Source organism: Lontra canadensis, unplaced genomic scaffold, assembly GCF_010015895.1.
Source record: "Lontra canadensis isolate GAN:19392208 unplaced genomic scaffold, GSC_riverotter_1.0 scaffold24, whole genome shotgun sequence".
NCBI classification, from domain to species: domain Eukaryota; kingdom Metazoa; phylum Chordata; class Mammalia; order Carnivora; family Mustelidae; genus Lontra; species Lontra canadensis.
The window spans coordinates 17,027,161-17,049,719 of record NW_022631018.1 but is presented as its reverse complement, the minus strand read 5'-3'; the positions used below and the strand labels follow the sequence as shown (position 1 = coordinate 17,049,719).

General features: G+C 38.7%; 1 protein-coding gene across 2 annotated transcripts in view; it reads right to left on the bottom strand.

The window, feature by feature from the left end:
• Positions 1-22,559, bottom strand: part of RGS7 (regulator of G protein signaling 7) — a 492,581-nt gene that overhangs the window by 114,544 nt on the left and 355,478 nt on the right. For both annotated transcript variants that reach the window (XM_032862939.1, XM_032862938.1), the window contains exons 5-6: positions 11,480-11,586; positions 8,110-8,161 (exon numbers count right to left, since the gene is read on the bottom strand). In XM_032862939.1, the coding sequence (XP_032718830.1) occupies positions 8,110-8,161; positions 11,480-11,586 (159 nt within the window). The remainder of the gene's footprint in view (positions 1-8,109; positions 8,162-11,479; positions 11,587-22,559) is intronic.

The following is a 22,559-nucleotide window of genomic DNA, read 5'->3' as shown; positions in this document are numbered from 1 at the left end:
CCAAAAAATTGGTAAAGACAAGCTGAACAGAAGAGCTCCATCAATCAGCTGGACCTAATTGACATTTATACAATACTCCATCCAACAACAGAAGAATGTACAATCTTCTCAGGTTCCCAGGGGACATGTCACACCAAAATAGACCATGTTCTAGGCCACAAGACACATTATAATAAATTAAAAAAAAATAGAAATATTACAAAGCATGCTCTCAGACAACAATGAAATTAAACCAGAAATCAATAACAGAAAGATTGCTAGAAAGCCCTCAAATGCTTGCAATTAAACAACACACTGGTGGTGGTGGGTATTATGGAGGGCACGTATTGCATGGAGCACTGGGTGTGGTGTATAAACAATGAATGCTGGAACACTGAAAAGAAATTAAATAAAATAAAATGGGGAAAAAATACACTTATAAATAACATGTTGTCAAATTAATCTTGAAACATTGAAAAAATATTTTCACTAAAGGACAATAAAAATACAAGTTAACATAATCTTAAATGCAGTGAAAAGTGTGCTTAGAGGGAAATTTGTAACACTGAATGCATATATTTAAGAAAAGATCTGAAACCAATAAACTGAACTTCCAATATAGGAAATGAAAGAAAAAAAAAAAAAGAAGAAGAAGAACAAATTAAATTCAGAGCAAGCAGAAGAAAAGAACTACTAAAAAATTACAGCAGAAATCAATGAACTCAAAAACAGGAAACCAAAAAAGAAATTCAACAATATCGAAAGCTGGTTCTTTGAAGAGATCAATATTGATAAACCTCTAGTCAAGCTAATGAAAAAACAAAGAAATCACAAATTATTAATGTAAGAAAAAAATGGCAATCAATACATGAACATTGGACATGTAGATACATAGACTTTGAAAAGATAGTAAAAGAACAATAAAAACAACTCCAGTCTACAAGTTTGATAACCTACGTAAAATATACCAATTTTTAAAAGACACAATATACCAAAAGTCACACAAGAAGAAAAAGGTAATCTGAATAGGCTTATATCTATTAAACAAGTATCTATTAAACAACTATCTATCAATAATTGATAACCTACCAGAACAGAAAGTACCAAGCTAAGATGTTTTCACCAACTCCCCACAATTTCTTCAGAAAACAGAGGCAAAAGGAGTCATTCCTAACATTCTATAAGTTCAGTACTAGCCAGTTAATGAAACCCATCATATCAATAGACTAACATATAAAAACTGTATGATCTTATCAACAAATGCCAACAAAGAATTTGACAAAATCTAGCACCCATTCACTAAACACACACACAAACACACACACACACACACACACCAAAAGCTCTCAACAAACTAGGGATAGAAGGAAACGTCCTCAACTTAGTAAAGAACATCTACAAAAACCCTACAGCTAACATATAATACACACACACACACACACACACACACACACAAATGGAAATAGAAATCAAATATATAGTACCATTGATATTAACATACAAATGTAAATAGTGTGCTAAAAAAAAGAAAACACTTAGGTAAGAATTTAACAAAATGGGTACCAGATTTTTTCCCAGTAATATATCATTTATAAATAAATAATAACAACCCATTTGACTAATAATGCAAAATATTATTATTTTGACTTCTAGCCAATATAAAATTATTTTTTATATTTATTTTATTTTTAGTGGAAAAATTTTAAAGCATAGTGACACACTATATTATTAGTTTCAAGTGTATGAAATAATGAATCAAGTTTAAACATTATGTTATATTCACCATAAGTGTGGCTACCATCTATCACCATACAACACTATTAGAATACCACAGACCACTTCCCTATGCTGTACCTTTTGTTCTCATGACTTATTCATTCTACAACTAGAAACCTGTACCTCCCAGTGCTCAGCAATAAGAAAGAATGAGATCTTGCCATTGATGATAACATAGATGGACCTAGGGACATTATGCTAAGTGAAACAAATGAGATAGAGTGAGACAAATGCCAGACCTTTACTAAAAACAGTACACAATGCTGATGAAAAATACTGGAGAAAGAACTAAATATGGAGAGATAACCCATGTTTGTGGATAGGAAGACTCAATATTGTCAAGATGTCAATCCTTCTCAGCTTGATCTGTAATCCCAGTCAAATCCCAGCAGGTTAGTTTTGTGGATAACAAAAGACCGATTCTTAAGTTTATATAAAAAGCAAAGATGCAGAATATGTAACATAATACTGAAGGATAAGTACCAGGTTGGGGGACTGATGATACCCAATTTCAAAACCTATTATAAAGTTACAGTTATCAACACCCTATGACGTTGGTGAGGGAACAGACAATGTATCAATGGAATAGAACAGAAAGCCCAGAGATAGACCCACACAAATACAGCCAAATACTGTTATTTGACAAATGAGCAAAGGCAATTCAATGGAGGAAGGTTAGTCTTTTCAATAAATGGTGTTGGAACAACTGGACATCCACTTGCAAAAGAAAATAAAAATGAAACTCGATTCAGTCCTTACAACTTTCACAAGTTTTAACTCAAAATGAGTCATAAACCTAATGTAAAAGACAAAACTATAAAACCCCTTAAAGAGAGCATAGGAGAAAATCTAGGTGACCTTGGGTTTGGCAATGACTTTTTAAGATAAAAACCAAAGCACAATCTATGAAAGAAAAAAAAAATTAGTAAGTTGGCCTTCCTCATAATTTAAAACTTATTTGTGAAAGACACCACTCACAGAATGAAAACAGAAGCTGCAAACGAAGAGAAAATCTTTGTAAAACATATCTGATGAGGGGCTGATATTCACAACACACTAAGAATTCTTAAAACTTCCAGTAAGAAAATAACCCAACTAAAAGGTGAGCAAAAATCTGGACAGTCACCTCAGCAAAAAAGATGGACACTTGGCACATATGCATATGAAAAAATATTCAACAGTGTATGTTACTGGGGAATTAAAATTTACAACAATGAGACACCACATCTATTGGAATGGCTAAAATTCAAAATACTATAGCAATAAATACTGGCGAGGAGCTCTCATTCATTGCTGGTCAGCATGCAAAATGGTACAACCACTATGGAAATCTTTTTGACTCTATTTCACAAAACTAAACATAATCTTACCATATAATCCAGTAATAACTCTCCCAAAGATTTCTCTGAATGAGTTGAAAACTAATGCCCACACAAAAACTGACTACTAGTGTTTACAGCGGCTTTATTCGTAATTACCAAATGTGGAAGCAGCCAAGATGTTCTTGAGCTGGTAAACGGATAAACAAGCTGGTATAGTCATACAATGGACTATTACTGCATGATTAAAAAGCAGTGAGCTATCCGATTATGCACGGAATGGAGGAATCAACGTATGTTACTGAGTGTCAGAAGCAGTCTGAGAAGGCTGCCTGCCGGATGATCCCAATTATATGACATTCTGGAAAAGAAAAAACTATGGATATGGGAAGACGTACAGTGGTTGCCTGGGGTTCAGGAAGGAAAGTGGAGGGATGGATTTGTAGAGCACAGGGAATCTTTAGGGTAGTCAAACTATTTTGTAGGACACAGTAATGGTGGATACATGTGATTACATTTGTAATACATTTGTCAAAACTCCGAGAGTGTACGATACAAAGATTAAACGCTAACATAAACTATGGACGTTAGTTAATAATAATCCATCAATATGGGTTCATCAATAGTAACGAATGCACCACTCTAATGTAACGTATTAATAATACAGAAGCGTGTGAGTAGGACTGAGGTGGTTTATGGGACTGCACATTCTGTTTAATTATTTTATGCCACTCCAAACACTAGATATTAAAAAAAAAATCTCTTCTCTAACTAACAGCCGCTAACATCTGACCTCAAAAATAGATATACCAGGATAGATTCGTAAAAAGTGAATGATAGAGACTTTGGGAGTTCTACGGAGGACTGTGAGGTAGAATTGTAGAGGCTCTTAAATTAAAGCTCTTATAAAATAAACAACATATAAATTAAGTTTCCAAAAGAATGAAGCTGAAGCACCTCCTTTTCCCCTCTACAATTTCATTAATGGGAATGGATTCATTGGAAAACTTTGCAATGTTTTAGGTCAAAAACTAAAACAGTGCCTACTTTTAGAAAAGTGAAGATCTCTCATTTTCCCCAGCATCCTGAATTCTTCATTTTAAAATATTCAATATACAATAATTTAAGGCATTGTTGACTCCTGTGTTGACTTCACAGTTCTTTTAAATTGGTTCATTGTGTATTTGATCTCTCTGATTAATTATACATTCCTCCCCAAAACACAGAACTTTTGATATAGCAATCTTTCTATCAAAGGTAACCGAGCAACTTAAAATCTGTCCCTGAAGGAAAAATCACTATTTATATCGAAACTGCTGTGATCATTTTCATCAGCAAAGAATTAATTGCTGTGATTGGCCAACTAGAACACTTTCTTCGGCTGGCCTCTTATTGTTTCTATGAAAAGTGTATGAATTCTCCGTTTCTTTTTAATATTATTTTAGCATGGTTTTTAGAAGTGGCGTTTAGTGTGTCTAGTTCTTAAGGGGTGGGGATCAAAAAGTACACTCTCTCTTCATAGGCCTGAAAATCTTCACATCATCCTGGAAGAAAGACAGACCTTTGGTTGGATATTTTCTGAGGCACAAATCATCGTCCTACAACCAAAAGCGAAGTTCTCAGTAATTTCCATTGTCAAAAGGTCTGTCTGCCACTATTGTGTGTTGGTCTCAGTTGTATTACCCCTAGGATGACATGATTGAGGTATGTCCCTAGGGGGCAGAAAGGAAGGGAGTGCCAAAAAGACCCTTAGCAGTCAGGAAAAAAAAAAACAAAAAACTTAAATATAATATTAGAAGAATAAAAATTAGTGCAAACAAATCTTGAACAAAATGCAGAAATACTAAATAAGAAAGGCTCCAAGAGAGCTAGGATTTGGTGGGTGAGTCATCCAATTAGAGTCAGCTCCTGTCTTTACCGGAAATCCTGATTACTTGGGGTTCTAGTCCTTTTTGAACACTGGAGACTCCGCCCTCGAAAGGGGACTGTCTAAAGGCATTGGATAGGTGCTCCTTTATGGGAACCTCAGGGTGCGATGTGTGTGCCTAGAGACGGCAGTAAAAATCCCGTCACGGCTTCTGTTTCAGTTCACAACACTGCGGCTGTGACTACTTCTCACAACAGTTCTCCCGAGCTACTCTGTGCCATGTCCTCCTGCCCTCACTGCGAGGCCTTTGTGCTGGGTCGTTCTTGATGCAGGCCCGCTTGCGGAAGTCCATTGCTGACTCTGTTTTAACTGTCTCGGACTGGAATGCTTTTTGTACTTGGGTGAAAAATACCACAAAATCTCCCCTAACTTGATCTTCAGAGAACGGTGTTCCTAGCTATGCAGCCCTGCAGTCCACACTGGCTTGTCTGGGCACGAAACGTGATCAATGTATTCTATTTTCCTATGAGACCAAGGTAAGCGTGGAAAAGTGTTTCTCCATGTAAAGGGACCTGTAAACGTTTATGTTCTGCAGAACCTCCTTGGTAAGTTCAGCCTGGTGATGGAAACAGAGCCTGGGATCCTAATACAGGCAAAGAAAACATGCTTTAAGCTAAGTGCTTTAAGCATGAAACTCCCGCCAGCCCCCAGGTCGTCTTAGAAAAGACAGTCTAAGTAATCACTGTGTTTTGGCTCCACAGCCCAGCGGCATCAATATCATCTTTATAAACGGGATCCCCATTTCCTACCAGTGTTCTTTAAACACACGGTGGCAGGGAATTCAAAGCTGGGTCATTTATCTTGCTGCTGTGACTTAAGTGTGCCTGAGGAGAAAAATGAAAGAAGATGCAGCATCATCGCCTGCAAGAGTGGTTCGGATCCGAGATCATTCTCGTGTCCTTCCCGCCTCTTTTCCCCCATAATCTCCTACTGAATAACTACTTTATTCTTCACTCGTATATAATCCAAGCAACCTGGACACAAGCTGGTGTATGTTCATTCAGGACCAAAAAACCCCGAATGTAATAATTCAAGGCTACATCTATGGTTAGTTAACAAATTTCAGGCACTCCAGCTGTGGGTATGAAATAGAAGACGACTCTCTCTCTGACATGGACACGGCAGGAGTTAATGGGAAACCGAATGACACTGATCACTGTGAGATGACTGGCTTGGAGGGATGCTCTGGAACTGATCTGCTGTTAGGCCACGCCATCTCCTCAGGCTTAGCGCTAGACCATCAATCTACTGTGAAATGAAACATGAGCTGTTACTGGGAACACTAACATATTTGTGGAAAACACAAAAGATATGCAGAGAAAACGTGGAGAAGAAGAATTTGCTTTTCTGCAAGGAGCAGAGGCAATATACGGGCAATAACGACGAGGAGCACAAAACAGTTCGGATTTACTGAATATGAGAGAAGCGATTCCAGCTCCCTCAGGCATATTAATTTGGATTATTTAGACAACTGAAGGAAGTCAGTATTATTATTTCTGCTTGAAAAGTGAGCAGACTCGGTCTTAGAAATGGTATGGGTCTCAGCCAAAGTCACACAGTTGGCGTGAGGCTGCGAAAGCATTTGAGGTCGGATCCATCTGGCCTGCCAGCATGTGGGTCTTTCTCTATGGCTTCCTTCTCAGCCATCCAACTGTTTCCTCCACTAGAATTCCATACTTTTTAGTGAGACAACTCTCAGGCAATATCCCAGGTTGAGCAAAATCTCCACAAAGTTCTCCGGCTCAGACCCCATACACCAGCAGCTAAAACATCTAAAAACACCTTCTTTCTCTAAGGGCCTCCGTTTTGAAGAACGTGTGCCATGAATGAATAAATCAGCATTCTCACTGCTGGAATCAACTATTCTATTAATTTATAAATATTCTGGTTTTTTAGTTGTTTTCCATGTTACTTTGAATCTTTGATTGGCACCTGGTCAATCTTGGATGAACTATGAAACTCAAGTTTCCAAGATGACAAAAATGAAGGAGTGCTCCATTGGTTTTCAAGAACTTTTCTATAGTCTTCTTACAAGCATGTCTGTCCAAGAGCAATGCTAAAGAAAGCCAGACCGCTACAAAGCTTCTCACTGCCCTTGCTCATGCCGGCCCTCTGCCTCAAATGCATTCCCTGCATTGTCTCCTGACAAATCTCCCCTCCTCCTCTAAAATCCAATTTAAATGGCTCTCAGCTCTTCTGTGAAATCAGCCTGTGATGTCCGGAGTAGGGCCAGTCCCCATGACCTTAAACTTGTACCTAATTTTGCAGACCCCCTGTTACAGTCACTCAGCACTCTATAGGAACTCCTTCTGTATCATTCTTTCATCTCATCTATGAGTTTCCCAACCATGTGGAGTCAGAGTCACCTTGTTACTCCAGTACCTGCAAACAGCACTTGACATAGGAAAAAGTCCTCAATAAATATTCACAGAAATGACATTTTAAAACCATTCAGTCTTACCCTTGAGGAAATGTGAAAAAATGGGTACTTGTTAGGGGCCTATTTCCTTGAAAGGCTTAACTAAAATCATGGTTGTTGAAAGAAGTTCATTCTAATTTCACTAAACATGATTTATTATAGTTAAGCTTCCTCTTGTATCTTTCCTTTTCCTTGCCTCTCCATGTTTAACATACCTTCTGCTTATAGAATCAGAGGGTGCCTGAAATAACAGTGAGAAACATGGAGCCCCAGGAAGTCAAGGGATTTACCACAAATCACAAAGCTAAGTGAGAGAGGAAAGTTGAACACTCTGGAATTCTGAGCTCCCTTGTTACTCTTTCTAGCGGACCAAGATGCTACGGAAATAATAATAAAAACTTTCTAAGCTTGCTTATTGCTCTTTAACCTATTCAGAAGAGATTTACTTACTTACTTTCTTACTTTCTTTTTTTTTTAATAATTTCATGGGGCACTAAACCCTGGGAAAATTTGTCACCAAATTTGTGACTAACCCTTTCCAAACGAAGCCATCCACAAATTTAATGTTATAAATATTGGTCCCATACCGATAGCTTGGTTTTCTTTTCTCTGTTACAAAGCCATAAAATGTGAGCATGTGTTCATCTATATATAGTAGCTGTTGTAATAAAATGAGATATTGCACTGACCATAGTCCGTGTTTTCCGGCTCCCAGCAATTTGATGGCCAAAAATAGGGTGTCTGTGGAATAAAAAGAAGTGGAACCCAGGTTAAATACACACGAAATTGGTCAAGTTCTTGGTTTTTGAGTTGCGTTCTTCTTCAGCAATTACCCAGAATGGTTTGTAGATAATGCATGTTTAGTAATCCAGGAAAAGCACCCAAAGAGGCATTGTGTAAGGCTTTTCTTCCCCATTTACTTTGCTGAACAATTGTTCAGTCTCCAAATGTGTATAGTACCAGGAGGTACTTAAAATTACGGTCATACATTTGCTGCAGTTTTATGTCAGGTGACATAAAGGTAAAAGGTCTGATTGCATCATTCAAAAAAAAAGTGTTAACCCACAAAGACTAAAAGCAGACTATTAAATTCCGCAAGACTCAGGATGAAGTGTATTTAAATATCACAAATATTTCAAGTACTTCATTATTGCCTTCAGAAGATCAATGCTCAACCATCAAAATTTTCCCTAAAATCTGGCAATCATTTGTCTGACTTTGTTAATTATATAAGGCAGCTCTCAACATTACCCAACTAGACTTAAACAAATTTCCTGTCTTCTTAAAAAAAAAAAATTTCTCCATAAAAACAATTATTGCTTTAAATTCTTAAACTGCAGAAACCAGAGGTGACTTTTCAAAAACAAATTTTACTTGATTTTAATTGTTTCAATTTAATCAATTTTAGTTGATTAATGTGATTAATGATCGACAGAAATCTCATTCTGTGAAATTCTAGAAACTGACCGGCAGAACTACAAAGAAATTGATCAGGAAAACCTGTATCATCAACTTTTTGTATTTTCTCATAGGGGTTTTCTAGGCCCACAAGATGGACACACGAGGTTCCAGACCAGGAGGAAAATGGACGACCACCTGTCTATCTACTCTTTCAAACTTTGATGATGACTGTAGGACTCAATGAAACAAGTCACTGCAGATGTCAAACTTGTGGGCTTAATCATATTTATTAGTCACTTATATAAGCTACCTGTGTGTAATGAGCATAGCCAAAGAGATCTCTGAGTAACTGTTGGATAACTCTCCCACCAGAAGAGGGATATTCGAGGAGGAAAGGATAACTGGGGAGAACCATTTGACTCTCTGAGGGAAAGCTTTTTCAAACTGCTTGGGACTCCCTGGGATTTTGATTTACCCTCTACTCCTTCTTGGGAATTGCTGCAGGATAATGAAGAAATCTGCTGATGTTACACATGTGAACAAAATGACAACAAGAATTTAGGTGGGGTGGGGAGAGTTGGAGCATTGGACAAAGGAAGACATCAAGGATTTCTATGGCACCATCTCCATGTGAATCAAGAGCTTTGCGGGTAAAATTGGGTCAGGATCTATGGGAACCACAGGAGACAAAGTAATTAAAGTCTTTTGGGCCGCTAGTCTATGAGGTACTTTTCAAAAGCATTTTTCCCTTTATTTTGTGAGGGGGTGTGTGTGTGTGTGTACACGTATCTAACTTTTAAAATATCTATTCTAGTCAGACTGGTCAGACACATACTTCTTTCTCAAAGCCATGAGGAATGTTCTTAGCTGCATTCTTATAATTTTTCTTTATTCTTCTATCATTTACTTTATGAGGACTTCCTGACTAAAAATAAAAGAATGAAGCTATTTTATGCTGTGATATTATGTGGAAGTGCCATAAAACCAACATTCGCAACAAATATTGCAAGATTTTTTTCTAGAAAAAGTATTTTAATTTCTAGTAAAAAAGAATTTAAGTGACAAATGCTTATTGTGTGTTGAAATTTAAAAATTTACTTTTATTTTTATTTTCTAAATTTTTAAAAAGATTTTATGTATTTATTTGAGAGAGAGAATGAGAGAGCGCACACGAGGTGGGGAGGGCAGAGGGAAAAGCAGACTCCCCTTGCTGAGCAGGGAGCCTGATGTGGGACTTGATCCCAGAACTCCAGGATCATGACCTGAGCCGAAGGCAGTCGTTTAACCAACTGAGCCACCCAGGTGCCCTAAAAATTTACTTTTAAAGTTCAAGTAGACTCCAGGATGTTTTAATGTCCGAGCTTCTCTTTTCTTTTCACAGTTGGCTTCTTTAGCTATGATAAAACTGATCTAGCCATTACTTAACCTTTGCACGTATGCTAATGTAATGAAAGTCATGAAGGGGCCTGGAGAATCATGTCAGATCTCAATTCCAGCTAGCGAAAAGAGGATAATTAGACAATTGCAAGTTTACAATAAATACAGAAATCACAAGATTAAAAATGTGCTGAGAAATTGAGACAAATTTACATACTGCGGCATATCAATGAAATTAAATGAAGAGTTCTGTTTGTCTCAAACTCATGCCCTGAGGCTTCTTCAGATTCCTAATGATGGTTAGCATCTCAGTCGTTCACGGGAGGAACAGTAAACATGATAGTGTAAGCCTCCCATTTTAATTCATGGTTTTTAAAAATCCTCCCAGGGAGCTGAATTTCAGCTCAACGTAATAAAGAACTTTCTGCTGCTTGGAACCAACACAAAAATGGAAGTGGGCACCTTGGACAACAATAATGTGTTTTCCATTATTAGGGCTGTTCAAATATAAACTGATTAATGCCTTCACAGACAGGAAGGCAGAATTCAATTATCCCTGACTTGTCTGGAGTGTCCTTTGTTTGTTTTTTAAATCTCGGCTTTAAGATCTTATGTTTATTAGATTTACAAATACGGCATATTTAGGGCCTATTTCAAATGTAAATAGATCATTAAGATATTTAACATTTAATATTTAACATTAATTAATGTAATTTGAAAGACTATTTATCATCTACCTATGCACACTGAAAACTTGTTAAACTTCTGTCTATACCACTTGCACTCATTCCCTTGTCTTCTTCTAAAGCTCTTTAAAAACAGTCTCTACTTTCTCCAGAATACAGAGTGGCCCATTCCCAACCCTGCACATTTTTGACCCATGACCATGACTAAAGCCATGTAAACTTTATCTGCCTACAGATTTCAGTCTGGGGACGACAAGAGCAGAGTTAAAGGTTGCAGATTAGGTTAACTCAAAACATCATCACAAACATTGGGTCAATGTCTGGTAATTCCAGCAAGGTACTCTCTGGATTTTTCTCAAGCTTTAATATAAAACATAACTTCAATCATCACATAATTTAGCTTTCACAAATCATCATAACCAAGCACGTTCTATCTTTCCCTGATTATTGTTTTCTTATATTTAACACTAATTCGTTTCTAACTAGACTAAGTCAAATAAAATAAGTCATGTCTCCAAAATTTCTGTAAAAACAATCAGCGAACAGAATGCAGGCTTCTATTTTTAGCGTTAAGGAATACTTTCATTAAACTTACCTGAAACCGATAAAAGGTGCCGTCATCTTTGAGCGTGAGGACGTGATCCGAGATGGGAAAGAAATAGCCATGAGCAGCCATTAATGTCCCCAAATGCAGCGCCTCCACTGTTTCATGAAAACAAACAAAAATGTACACAAACATTTTTTTAAATGTTAATTTGTGGGAGCACAGAATTTTATCTTGCTCCTTTTCGAGCACATTCTTGCATCCAAATTCTTGGCATCCTAAACAACTTGGCTGTGAATTTTTTCTTTCTCCAGCTCTTCCACAGGGAGTACTAAGGTGGTTCTGGTTCCTAGGAGTAACTGTGCAATGACCAGCCATACCCACGACGACCAGCACATGAGAACACACCACTATGGAAGGTGGACACTGGAAGGCTATTCTGAAATCACAGAATCTGACTCCTTCATTCTATAGAAGGGATATATTTTGCTAAATGTTAATATAGTCTTCCACCAATAATTATATTTGGCATTTATATAATACTTTAAACTATTATTTTTTAAAAGATTTTATTGATTTATTTGAGAGAGAGAGAGAGAAAGCACAAGCCAGAGGGAGAGGGAGAGGCAGGCTCCCCACTGAGCAGGGAACCCAATGTGGGGCTCGATCCCAGGACCCTGAGATCATGGTCTGAGCTGAAGGCAGACAGTAAACCTCCTGAGCTGCCCAAGTGCCCCTAGCACTTTAAACTTTTTAAAGGTGTTCTCACTTGCATCACCCCCAGCCTACATAATGGATAATCCAATACTATTGGCAATTTTTCTACTGGCAGGGATCATTATCACATGATGTCATCAGTGAAAGTTAAGGCACAACGAACCGTTTATGCCACATTATGTGAGTGCTAAGCACCCATTTAAGCTGCTTCTCTGGCCCTATGACTGTCCGGACTGCTCTGGTTTCTACCACTCTCTAGTCAGTGTTCTCAATATAGACCATGCTGAGGTTTATTTGACAATGAAAAGACTACATTTTTCCAGAAGGCCAAGAAACAGTCGGCACATAATACTGTGATACTCATACTCCTTTTATAGTAGTCAACCATTTCTTCCCATAAAATGCTTAATAAAATTTCATCAAACAGAGTTCCTATTGCATTCATGTGGGGACAATATAAAGTTTCCTAACTTAGAGTCTGGAATCTGTGGACCTACGCACAATCGTTTTTCAATCCATCAGAAAGTTAGATTTATGGATCTGTTTTGTATCTTTATATGCAGCTTACTTATGGATGTATTTCTGTTTCTTAGACAAGTAAATGGTTCTTAAACTTGAGAATTCTTTCAGCAGTTCCAGGAATGTGTGGCTCTGTTTTTCCAGCAAGCGATCCTGGAGAGCTTTGATATTCCAGCCAGGACTGAATCCATCACTGGATAGCTTGCTACGGTACCCTTCCCTATCCTCCACCCTCCCATGCTGATGTGGGCTAAAAATAAATTTTATTTTTTAATTTTATCAAAAAATTAAATTTTCTCTGCCATGAGGTACCATGGTGCCCCTATTAATTATCATCCAGCATCTTGTAAACACTTCAGTTGGTAATTCCTTCTACGTCTGGCCTCTCACTCTGTTGTTCTTGTCACTAAGAAGAACTGTCAATCAACCTCTTGGCCATGCCCTTGGAAGACTGTTATTAAGGTTCCCAGCCGTCAGCTTATCCACACTTCCGATTAAGTCCCTCCCTGTAAAGAATGTTCCTTTGCTACAAAGGAGCAATTTTTTCACCATATATATATAAATGATATATTTATCACTGATACATTTATCAAATATATCAAATGATATATTTACCATTGATATATTTATAATTGATATTATGATATAATAAATGATATCATAATAATGATATATATCATTATATATATGATCACAAATATCAATGATATTGATAAAATATCAATATATCCAATATTCTGCATCCTTTTAGCTCAAAGTCAAGGTCTTCTCAAAGCCTGTGCTGCTTACAGTTACATCCCCCCACGTTCTATGACTCTTGCTGAAACTCAGGAGATAGTGGGGTGTTGTAGGAAGAACAAAACCTTTGGAGATACTCGCTAGCCTTTGTTACTTAAACTCTGTGTGTCTCTCCCATTTATTAATAAAGGCAGCAAAACCACCTTGCAGGGTTGGTATGAGAATGAAACAAGAGTCAACGTGAAGAAGTTGGAATAGCACCCCGTGCATGGGAGACAGTCAACAGAGGGTAGCTGTTAAGCATCATTATTTACACCTGAATTCTTGTCACTTTCATCCAAAGCACTGTTAGGAAATCCGCTCGCACACATTTGCCTCAACTAGGCTGAGGGAGAGAAATTGGGAGTCCTAAATAGCGTCCTACCCAGCCACGTACGTATTAGTGTGTGCGCGTTGTATGTATGCGTGTGCGTGAGTGTGTGGATTATTTATACAATTGAAATAGTGAGAGAATCTGTAAGGAATGCCGGCCCATAACAAGGAGCAGCTGCTCACAGTCTCGCTCATGCCGCGTCCCTGGACGCTCCCATCAGGTGGCAGTGGTCAGAGCAACCTATTACTTCTGTGGCAGAACTGCAAAGTCAGGTGGCCCGCCTGTCTCCTTATAACCGGCTCTATTTGTGGCACTCCCGGCAGTCTGTGGCCTAGGAAAGTATTATCAGCACTACTTTCCAGGAACGGAATGGAGTCATGGCCCATGAGACAGTTTGCAGAGAACAGATTCAAGAAAGGAAGACGGAGATGCCCAGAAAGAGAAATAGTAAAAGGTTGCCAAAGTCTCATCATAGGAATGAGTGGGACTAAAATAAAATAAACAACAGAAACCAGTGGGGGGGGGGACAGCTAAAGGGCTGATGAGGATTAGAAAAACATAGTGAAGGGAAAATAAAAGGAAGCTGCAGAAAAAAAAAATTAGAAGCAAATGAATATAAGCATTAGATACTGATTCAGTATCTATACATTAGATACTGATCATATTAGATACTGATCATATCTATATATTAGATACTGATACACTAGATAGATCATACATTTCTAGAGGGCTGGGTGTGTGTCTGCTGGTTTTCCCTCACGAAGCCCTACCATACACGATCAGATCACAGAGGAGTCACGTGCTTTGTCACAGGACCACCAGGAACGTGGTTCTAGGACCAGAGAAATGTTTCGAGGCAAAGTCAGGGTGGAGTGTCTGCTCTACTTCGAACTGCAAGTTCGGCACTTAGCACATCGAGAGTAAAAGTAGCTGTTAAGCCAATATTTGCTGAATGAGTGAATAAGTCAATTTATGAATCCACGACACAATAAAAATATGAAAAATGTTGTGCTGCATGAAACAAGACAAAACTAGTTATTCTGTGCTGTGATGATGTGTGGCTCGTTCAGCTCCTCCAAGCTAAGGCAGATAGATGTTCATAATCTTGTTCCAAGATACTTTCCTAAGCTCTGGAGGTGGGATTGTGGTAGGTATTTTACTACAGGAAGAGGTAATAGTGAGATTAATGGCATACACACCACTGAGAGATCCGAGAGTGGGCATGGGGTAGTGTTCTCAAGGCTGAGCTGTTTATTGCCGGGGATAAAGACGGAGCTACACGTCCCCGTGGTCCTCGGTTTCTGAATCTCGGCACAGCCTTAACCTAATAAGCCAGAGGACGGCTGACAGTCTTGGAACAAAGTGTTGAAAGAGTTTAATGAGTAATCCATCAAGATCGCCCTTCCCAGTAACGACACACCAGATGGCTCCACCACATTCTGCTTCTCAGCAAAATAATCACTAATTAATCTTGTACATGTCTTATTCGCGTCACCCACACAGCTAAATAAAGTTCAATGACAAACCTACCATAAAGTCCCATTTTATTTTTCTCTTGGACAGTCAAGCCATGAACAAACTGAGAAATAAAAATCCATCTCCAAACAACCGATACTCTGTGAACAGCCGAGGAGAGCTTTGTTAAGCCTGATGTATTCAGCACATTACTTTACCCCAAACCCTGGAGCAAGAGAATTATCAAAACTCTTGAAAAGCAAAGAGAATTCTGCATAACGTAATTTACTTTTGAATCACAATTTGAGAAAGTTAATAGGATGAAAAGCATATTGTAAAATAGGCTTATGTTGTTCTGGTGCTAAATTTCTATACTCAGTTCTATATTTACAACATATTTTTAAAACCCAATAATATTTATTATTGGATCGTATCCTGAGGTCTAATTCTTGGCAGCCTCAGTCCTCCCAAATACAGTCCATAATTTTGAAGTGACAGAAAAATGCCTCTGAGTCAAGAAAATAATAAAACAAAACTCACTGAATTTAATGTTTTTATTCCTATCACACATTATTTATTTTTATTTTTATTTATATATATATTCTATATATAATAACAAAACAATTCTATGGAATTGTTTTGTTATTAGCACACAGCATACTTGATGGGGTCAATATGATTCGTGTGTGGAGATAAATATTTTAGAAGGAAATCTGCTCAAAATAGAAAAAAATGACAGCTGATGACAGAGAGAGAAAAGGCTAAAAAGCAGACAGACAGAGGTAAGTTACTGAACAGTAAAATAACAGGCATTCATCATGGTGGTCCTGTATCATGAGCATTTTGTTGAGTTTACTACCCTCTGTTGAAGAAGACAGGGAAGTGGTCACTTTAGAAATATTTCAGGATATTATAACTTTTTTTTAGAATTGGCGCTTGAAAAGGTGAGATGAGTCATGTGGAAAAATCAAATACGCAGCACATTTTATTCTCCAGGACCAAAGAGAAATAAACTCTTACTATAATTAGGAATTTCTGATGTAAGTCCATTTTCTCAGCAATAAGAGCTAATGAAAGAAGCTAAGTATCTGGGCTTTCATTTTTTTTTTTTTTTTAAGCACCATTTCCGCATAGAAAAATCAAGGGCTACTTGCTTTTTAGCAATCCTAATCAGGACGTAGAAGTGATTAACACCGGCAATCCAGAATAGATAAGATAAAATAGGTTCTATTTGGAAGAAATAAAAACAGAAGCATAGTTTAGAACAATTTTGAGCACATGCTATGTCGTTAAGTAAGTAATGTTTCCAAACAAAGGAGCAGAGCACAGAGGTGAGGAAGCCAGATGGTGCAAGCCCGCAGCCTGGGTTCAAATCCTGACTCCCTCACTTGCTGGCTGTGTGACTTGGCAACACACCTGTACTCTCTGGGCCTCAGGGTACTCATCTGTAAAAGGAGGATAAAAGAATAACCTTGAGTTATTATCAGTTAGGTGATCCTTAAACAAAAGGACACTTCTGGTGGCCCTTGGTCTGGCTTAATCCAGGGCTAAGGCAAGGAGGAAACCAGGAGCTGGTGTTGACTGAAGCTTATAGGTGTACAACGCTCACCATCCAACATCTTTAAAGTCCTCCAGGTGATCTGACTAGGGGTCTTTGGTGTGCAGATGATGAATGCACTCTGGAAAACACTTCCATTTTTTCTTCGACAGCAAAGAACACTAACCCAAATCCCAAAGATTGGGTATCATAGTTACAGAGAAAGATTTCCAAAGGTAATATATTCTGCAAACTGGGTTTATGATCTAAAACCCAACAATGCCGGATACCACTGGGAAAGCTCCCAGTTCAAATGAGGACACAGTGAGCTGAGAAGGCTCAGAAACAATGGCGACAGAGGAATCACAGGGACAAGCAGCGAGAAGACAGATGAATTCTTAGGGAAGCATATTTTCTCAGGACTCAAAAAAATCAACCCATTAAGGAAAAAACAACTGGCACCATCATAAAATAGTTGCCCTTATTGGACACGCAGAGAACAGTCTCTAAGATGTCTAAGATCAGCAGGTATGACACCTTAAGAAATTATTTAAATATGAAGAGCAAAGCTAAAATTTAAAAAGAAAAGAGAGAGAGATCTATGCACCATTGTTATGGAGAACTGGTTTAAGATCTACGTTATATAAGGGGCACCCGGTGTCTCAGTCAGTTAAGTTTCTGACTCTTGACTTCAGCTCAGGTCATGCTCACAGGGTGGTGAGATTGAGCCCCAGGTCAGACTCTGTGCTCAGTGCAGAGTCTGCTTGAGATTCTCCCTCTCCCTCGGCCCTCCTCTCTCATTCTCGCTCTCAAATAAATAATAAAACCTTAAAAAAATCTGTGTTCCATAATAACTACATGATATAAGGATGTTCATTTCACAAGTAGTACATCCCTCTATACAACTGGGATTTCTATCACTGCACAAAATGCACGCATCCTAACAAGACTGTTAGATTTACATGCGTGATTGGTGCATAGAATGGTATTCAGATGAGAGGAAGTCACTCTGAGTTCATCCAAGAATGGTGCAAGGAAATGGTAACAATCACAAGAGCCAAGGCAATAATAAATTATTGTGGAAAGCAACATTCCTTCCAAAATTCAGCACGCATTATGCCAAATTTCCACCAGTTAGCAGGCTGATTGATTTGGAAGGACGGTGGGGCATCGAGTTAACTTTAACAGCAGGGGGTTCCATAGCATATATTGCTTCAAATCAGTAACAGTACATGCTACTCAGCAAGCACACGTGTATCGAGAAGAAACGGGATCAACTGTGGGTCATGGGCTTTGAATTCTAATCCCAGTTTAGTTCTGTGACTGCGTATCCTGAACAAGTCATCTTTTCTCTGGACCTTAGAGCCAGCATCCATAAATGCAGGGCTGGATCGCTAAACTTTTTCCAATTCTGATTCTACCATGGGCAACCAACTTGCAAACTGGAAGTCATGGATGAAATGTTGCCATCCTCATTTTGTTACATTGTGTCAAAGGGAAATTAGCTTTTCTTCCTTCTGCAGATAATTCTGCCATGTCCATGGCCAATACTCCAAATATGAAAAATGTACATTATAAAATACAATTCTCTATTTGAACTTCAGTTGCTTAAAACTCAATCCTCATGATGATCTAGGGCTGTTATGGTAAAGAATTTTGTGTGCACAGAGCAAATGTCATACTTACTCCAAATAAAGAGGAACTGGGTTGATGTGTGTGTTCTATTTATCCATTTTCTAAAGTTAGTTGTAAAAATGCAGGCATGATATGGGAATAACTAGTAACTCACCCTACACAACAAAATGGCATGAATGAATTTGGCTTGAAAATCAAATGTTGCCCCTAAAGAATAAGTAACATAGTTTCTCATAATACCTGTTAACAGCATCTACTTTTTTAAAAAATTACTATTCATTAATGTATTTAAACCATGATCAAGTAAAAGACTAATTTCAAACCTATAGCCTTGATCATGCAAACAGTCACAGTTATTATGAAACAAAATCAGATGTAATTTCCTTCAATATATATTTTGCAGAAGTGAATGCTTCCAATGGGGGAGGAGTTTGGGACATCAGAATTCATGTCTGAAACTCTCTAGATCATCTTTATCATCTGGTGTCCTTTTTAATTTTTATTTTATTATTTTATTTTTTATTATTAAGTAGGCTCCACTCCCAGCATGGAGCCCAACGTGGGGACAGAACTCACAACCCTGAGATTAAGACCTGAGTGGAGATCAAGGCTCTGACATCCAACTGACTGAGCTACACAGGTGCCCCACCTGGTGTCTTCTTTTAAAAATAAGAATCCCACTTTACATAAATAAATGTACTTATCAGTTCCATTTTCTTATGTCTGTGTCTATATGGTGGTTTATGTCTGTGTTGGAAACCAAACCTGGAAATAAGCAACTTCTGGGAGTACTTGAATTCTAATGTACAATACATGTCATGATTTAATCAATAAAGATGGTCCCTTGCAAGGAACAGAGTTCGGAAACCAAAGGGGGTAAATTTATTAAATGAGATGCATTCATTACAATAATTGTTCTTCTTGCTATTCCAAAATGGCATAACTATCCATCAGTAATCTGATTTTAATTTCAAATACCACAAAAAATCATTAACTATTGCAAAGCAGTGAGAACAAGGCAGGTTCTGAAACCAGAATGAAGAAATACAGAGGAGCTAATTAAAGGATTAACAACCCCTAGGAAAAAAAAAATCCCTCTTTTCATACAGTAAGTCAGAATTTAAGCAGCAGACGTTCTTAAAGGATTAAGATCAAATCTAAAAATACATGGCTTCATAAGTTTCTTCTAATAAAGTGTGTAGACAGCTCTACTGCTGGAATTCAAATCAAGAAATACTAAATGCTGTAGAGACACAAATAGTAAGAAATGGCTGAACCTCAGTGGGTTTGTAATCTTTGTGGACACTTCCGTACTTGCACCTACTGGAGACATCACAGCAGTTTATGTGGCAACAGTCCAAGGACGGACTTTGAGCAAGATTGTCCAGCCTTTGCTCCATATTAGAAATCCTTTAGTTTTAGATATTTCAGATATTTGAATTTTAAAAAATTTTCACTATCATCAACAGCAAGGTGATAAACATTCTTTTTTTTTTTTAAAGATGTTATTTATTTATTTGACAGACAGAGATCACAAGTAGACAGAGAGGCAGGCAGAGAGAGAGAGAGAGGGAAGCAGGCTCCCCACTGAGCAGGGATCCCGATGCGGGACTCGATCCCAGGACCCCGAGATCACGACCTGAGCCAAAGGCAGCGGCCTAACCCACTGAGCCACCCAGGCGCCCTGATAAACATTCTTTTAACACAGTCATTGCACAAATTTCCAGCTCCACTTCTCCCCTGAGTTCCTATATTGTATTTCCAAGAGGCTGCGTGACATCTTTACTTGAATACTGAATAGACATCTTGCATTTATCATGGCAAAATGGAACGGTTGACTTTCATCTCAGACCTGCTCTTCTTGCAGTCTTCCCCAGATCAGGAGATATCAGTGATTGTTATTCAACTTCTCAAGCCAAAACACTTCAATTGTTTTTGATGTCTGTCTTTCCCTCACTTATCACATCCAGTCCAGGAGCACATTCTGATAATACTTCCTTGCAATTCCAGAATCTACACCCCCTCGGCCACCACCAACCTAAGCTTGTATCTCTTGGCTGAATCGCTGCGATAACATTCAGGCTAATTTCCGTTCATGCCCTGCACTTCACCACATTGATGATTTGAAACTGTAAATCCAGCAATTCCACCTACAGGTCTTTATCCGAAGACACCAGCACCACCACCACAAAAACACATTCAAATAGATATATGCACTCCTTTGTTCATACCAGCATTATTTACAATAGCCAAGATAGGGAAGCAACCCGTGTCCATCCACAGACAAATGGATAAAGAAGATGTGATCTCTCTCACTCTCTCTCTCTCTCTCACACACACACTGGAATATTATTACTCGGCCACAAGAACAGTAAGAGGTCTTGCCATTTGTTATAACATGAGTGGACCCAGAGAATATTACACCAAGTGAAATTAAGTCAGACAGAGAAAGACAAATACCATACGATTTCGTTTATGTGTGGAGTCTAAAAAACAAAACAAACGGACAAATAAAACAAAACAGAAATAGACTCACAGATACAGAGAACAAAGTGATGGTGACCAGAGAGGAGGGGGTTGGTAAAGGGGATTAAGAAGTTCAGTCTTCCAGGGGAGGGAGCAAGATGGGGGAGGAGTCGCAGACTGAAATATCATTAGGTCCCAAGAATTCAGCCGGATAGTTATCAAACCCTTCCAAACACCTACAAACTCAACCGGAGATAGAAGAGAAGAAGAGCAGCAATTCTAGGAACAGAAAACCGGCCACTTTCTGGAAAGCAGGATGTGCGGAGACATGACTCTGAAGTGACGGAAAGATAGATCACGGGGGGAGGGGCCGGTGGTGGAGGAACAGGGCACAAAATCAGAACTTTTAGAAGTCTGCTTCACTGAGGGACATTGCCCCAGAGGCTAAGCGGGGGGTGGAGCCCCCGCGGGGACAGTGTGGTCTCAGGTCCCATGAGGTCACAAAAAGACCAGGGGTGTCCGAGTGTGGCAGAGCCCCCAGGTATGGGAGCAGGGAAGCCGACTGCAGAGACAGAGCCGAGGCGGTGGCTCTCAGCTCGGGGTTACCTTAAACCATGATCGGAGGCACCGTCGGGCCACAGCACTTTGAGCAGAGACCCCACAAGTGGCAGATCTGGAGAGACCCCTCCTTCCTGCTCTAGGAGGAGCAGCACGAGAAATCTGCTGGGTTTGGAGACTCTAAACGGGGCAGCGCACCAGGGATAGAAATGCTGTCACAGGCTGGGTGAGCTCAGAGCGTGGCGGGAGACCAGGGAGATGGGAGGGACTGATGGCTTTTCTCTGAGGGCGCACTGAGGAGTGGGACCTTGACTCTCATCTCCTCCAGGGCTGGAGACTGGGGCGCCGCCATCTTCATTCCCGTCCTCCCAAGCGGTACGGAAAGCGCTCAGGGAACAAAAGCTCCGAGCGCGAACCCGAGCAGATTGCTTAGCCCGGCCCCTGGCAAGGGCGGTGCGGTTCCGCCTCAGGCAAAGACAATTGAAAATCACGGCAATAGGCCCCTCCCCTAGAAGATCAGAAAGAACATCCAGCCAAGACCAAGTTTACTGACCAATGAGCTATGGGAAAGCAGCACATAGAATTCATGGATTTTTTTCCCATGATCCTTTAGTCTTGCAAAGTTAAATTTTCTTAATTCTATTTTTTATTATTTTTTTAATGTATCCTCTTTCCTTTTAACATTTTTTAACTACTTTATCTTAACAATACCTTTTCTAAAAAAATCTTTTAAAATTTTCATTGCTATAGTCATCTTTTATCCCTTCATTGAATTTAACATTATTTTTTGTATAATATAGGTTATTCTTTTCTTTAAAATTTTGGGATACATTTCTTCTAATAGATCAAAATATACCCTAAATCTAGCACGTGGCTTTGTTCTAGTCTCCAGCCTAGAGAGACTTTTTCTCTCCTTTTTTTCTTTTTCTAACCAACTTATCAATTCCTTTTTTAGAATCTTTTTAAAATTTCCATCCTTACAGTCATATTCTATCCCTTCATCATATGTACCCTTATTTTGTGTGTGTGTGTGTGTGTGTATATATAAATAAATATATAAATATATATGTGTGTGTGTCTATATATATATGTGTGTGTGTGTGTGTGTGTGTGTGTGTGTATATATATATATA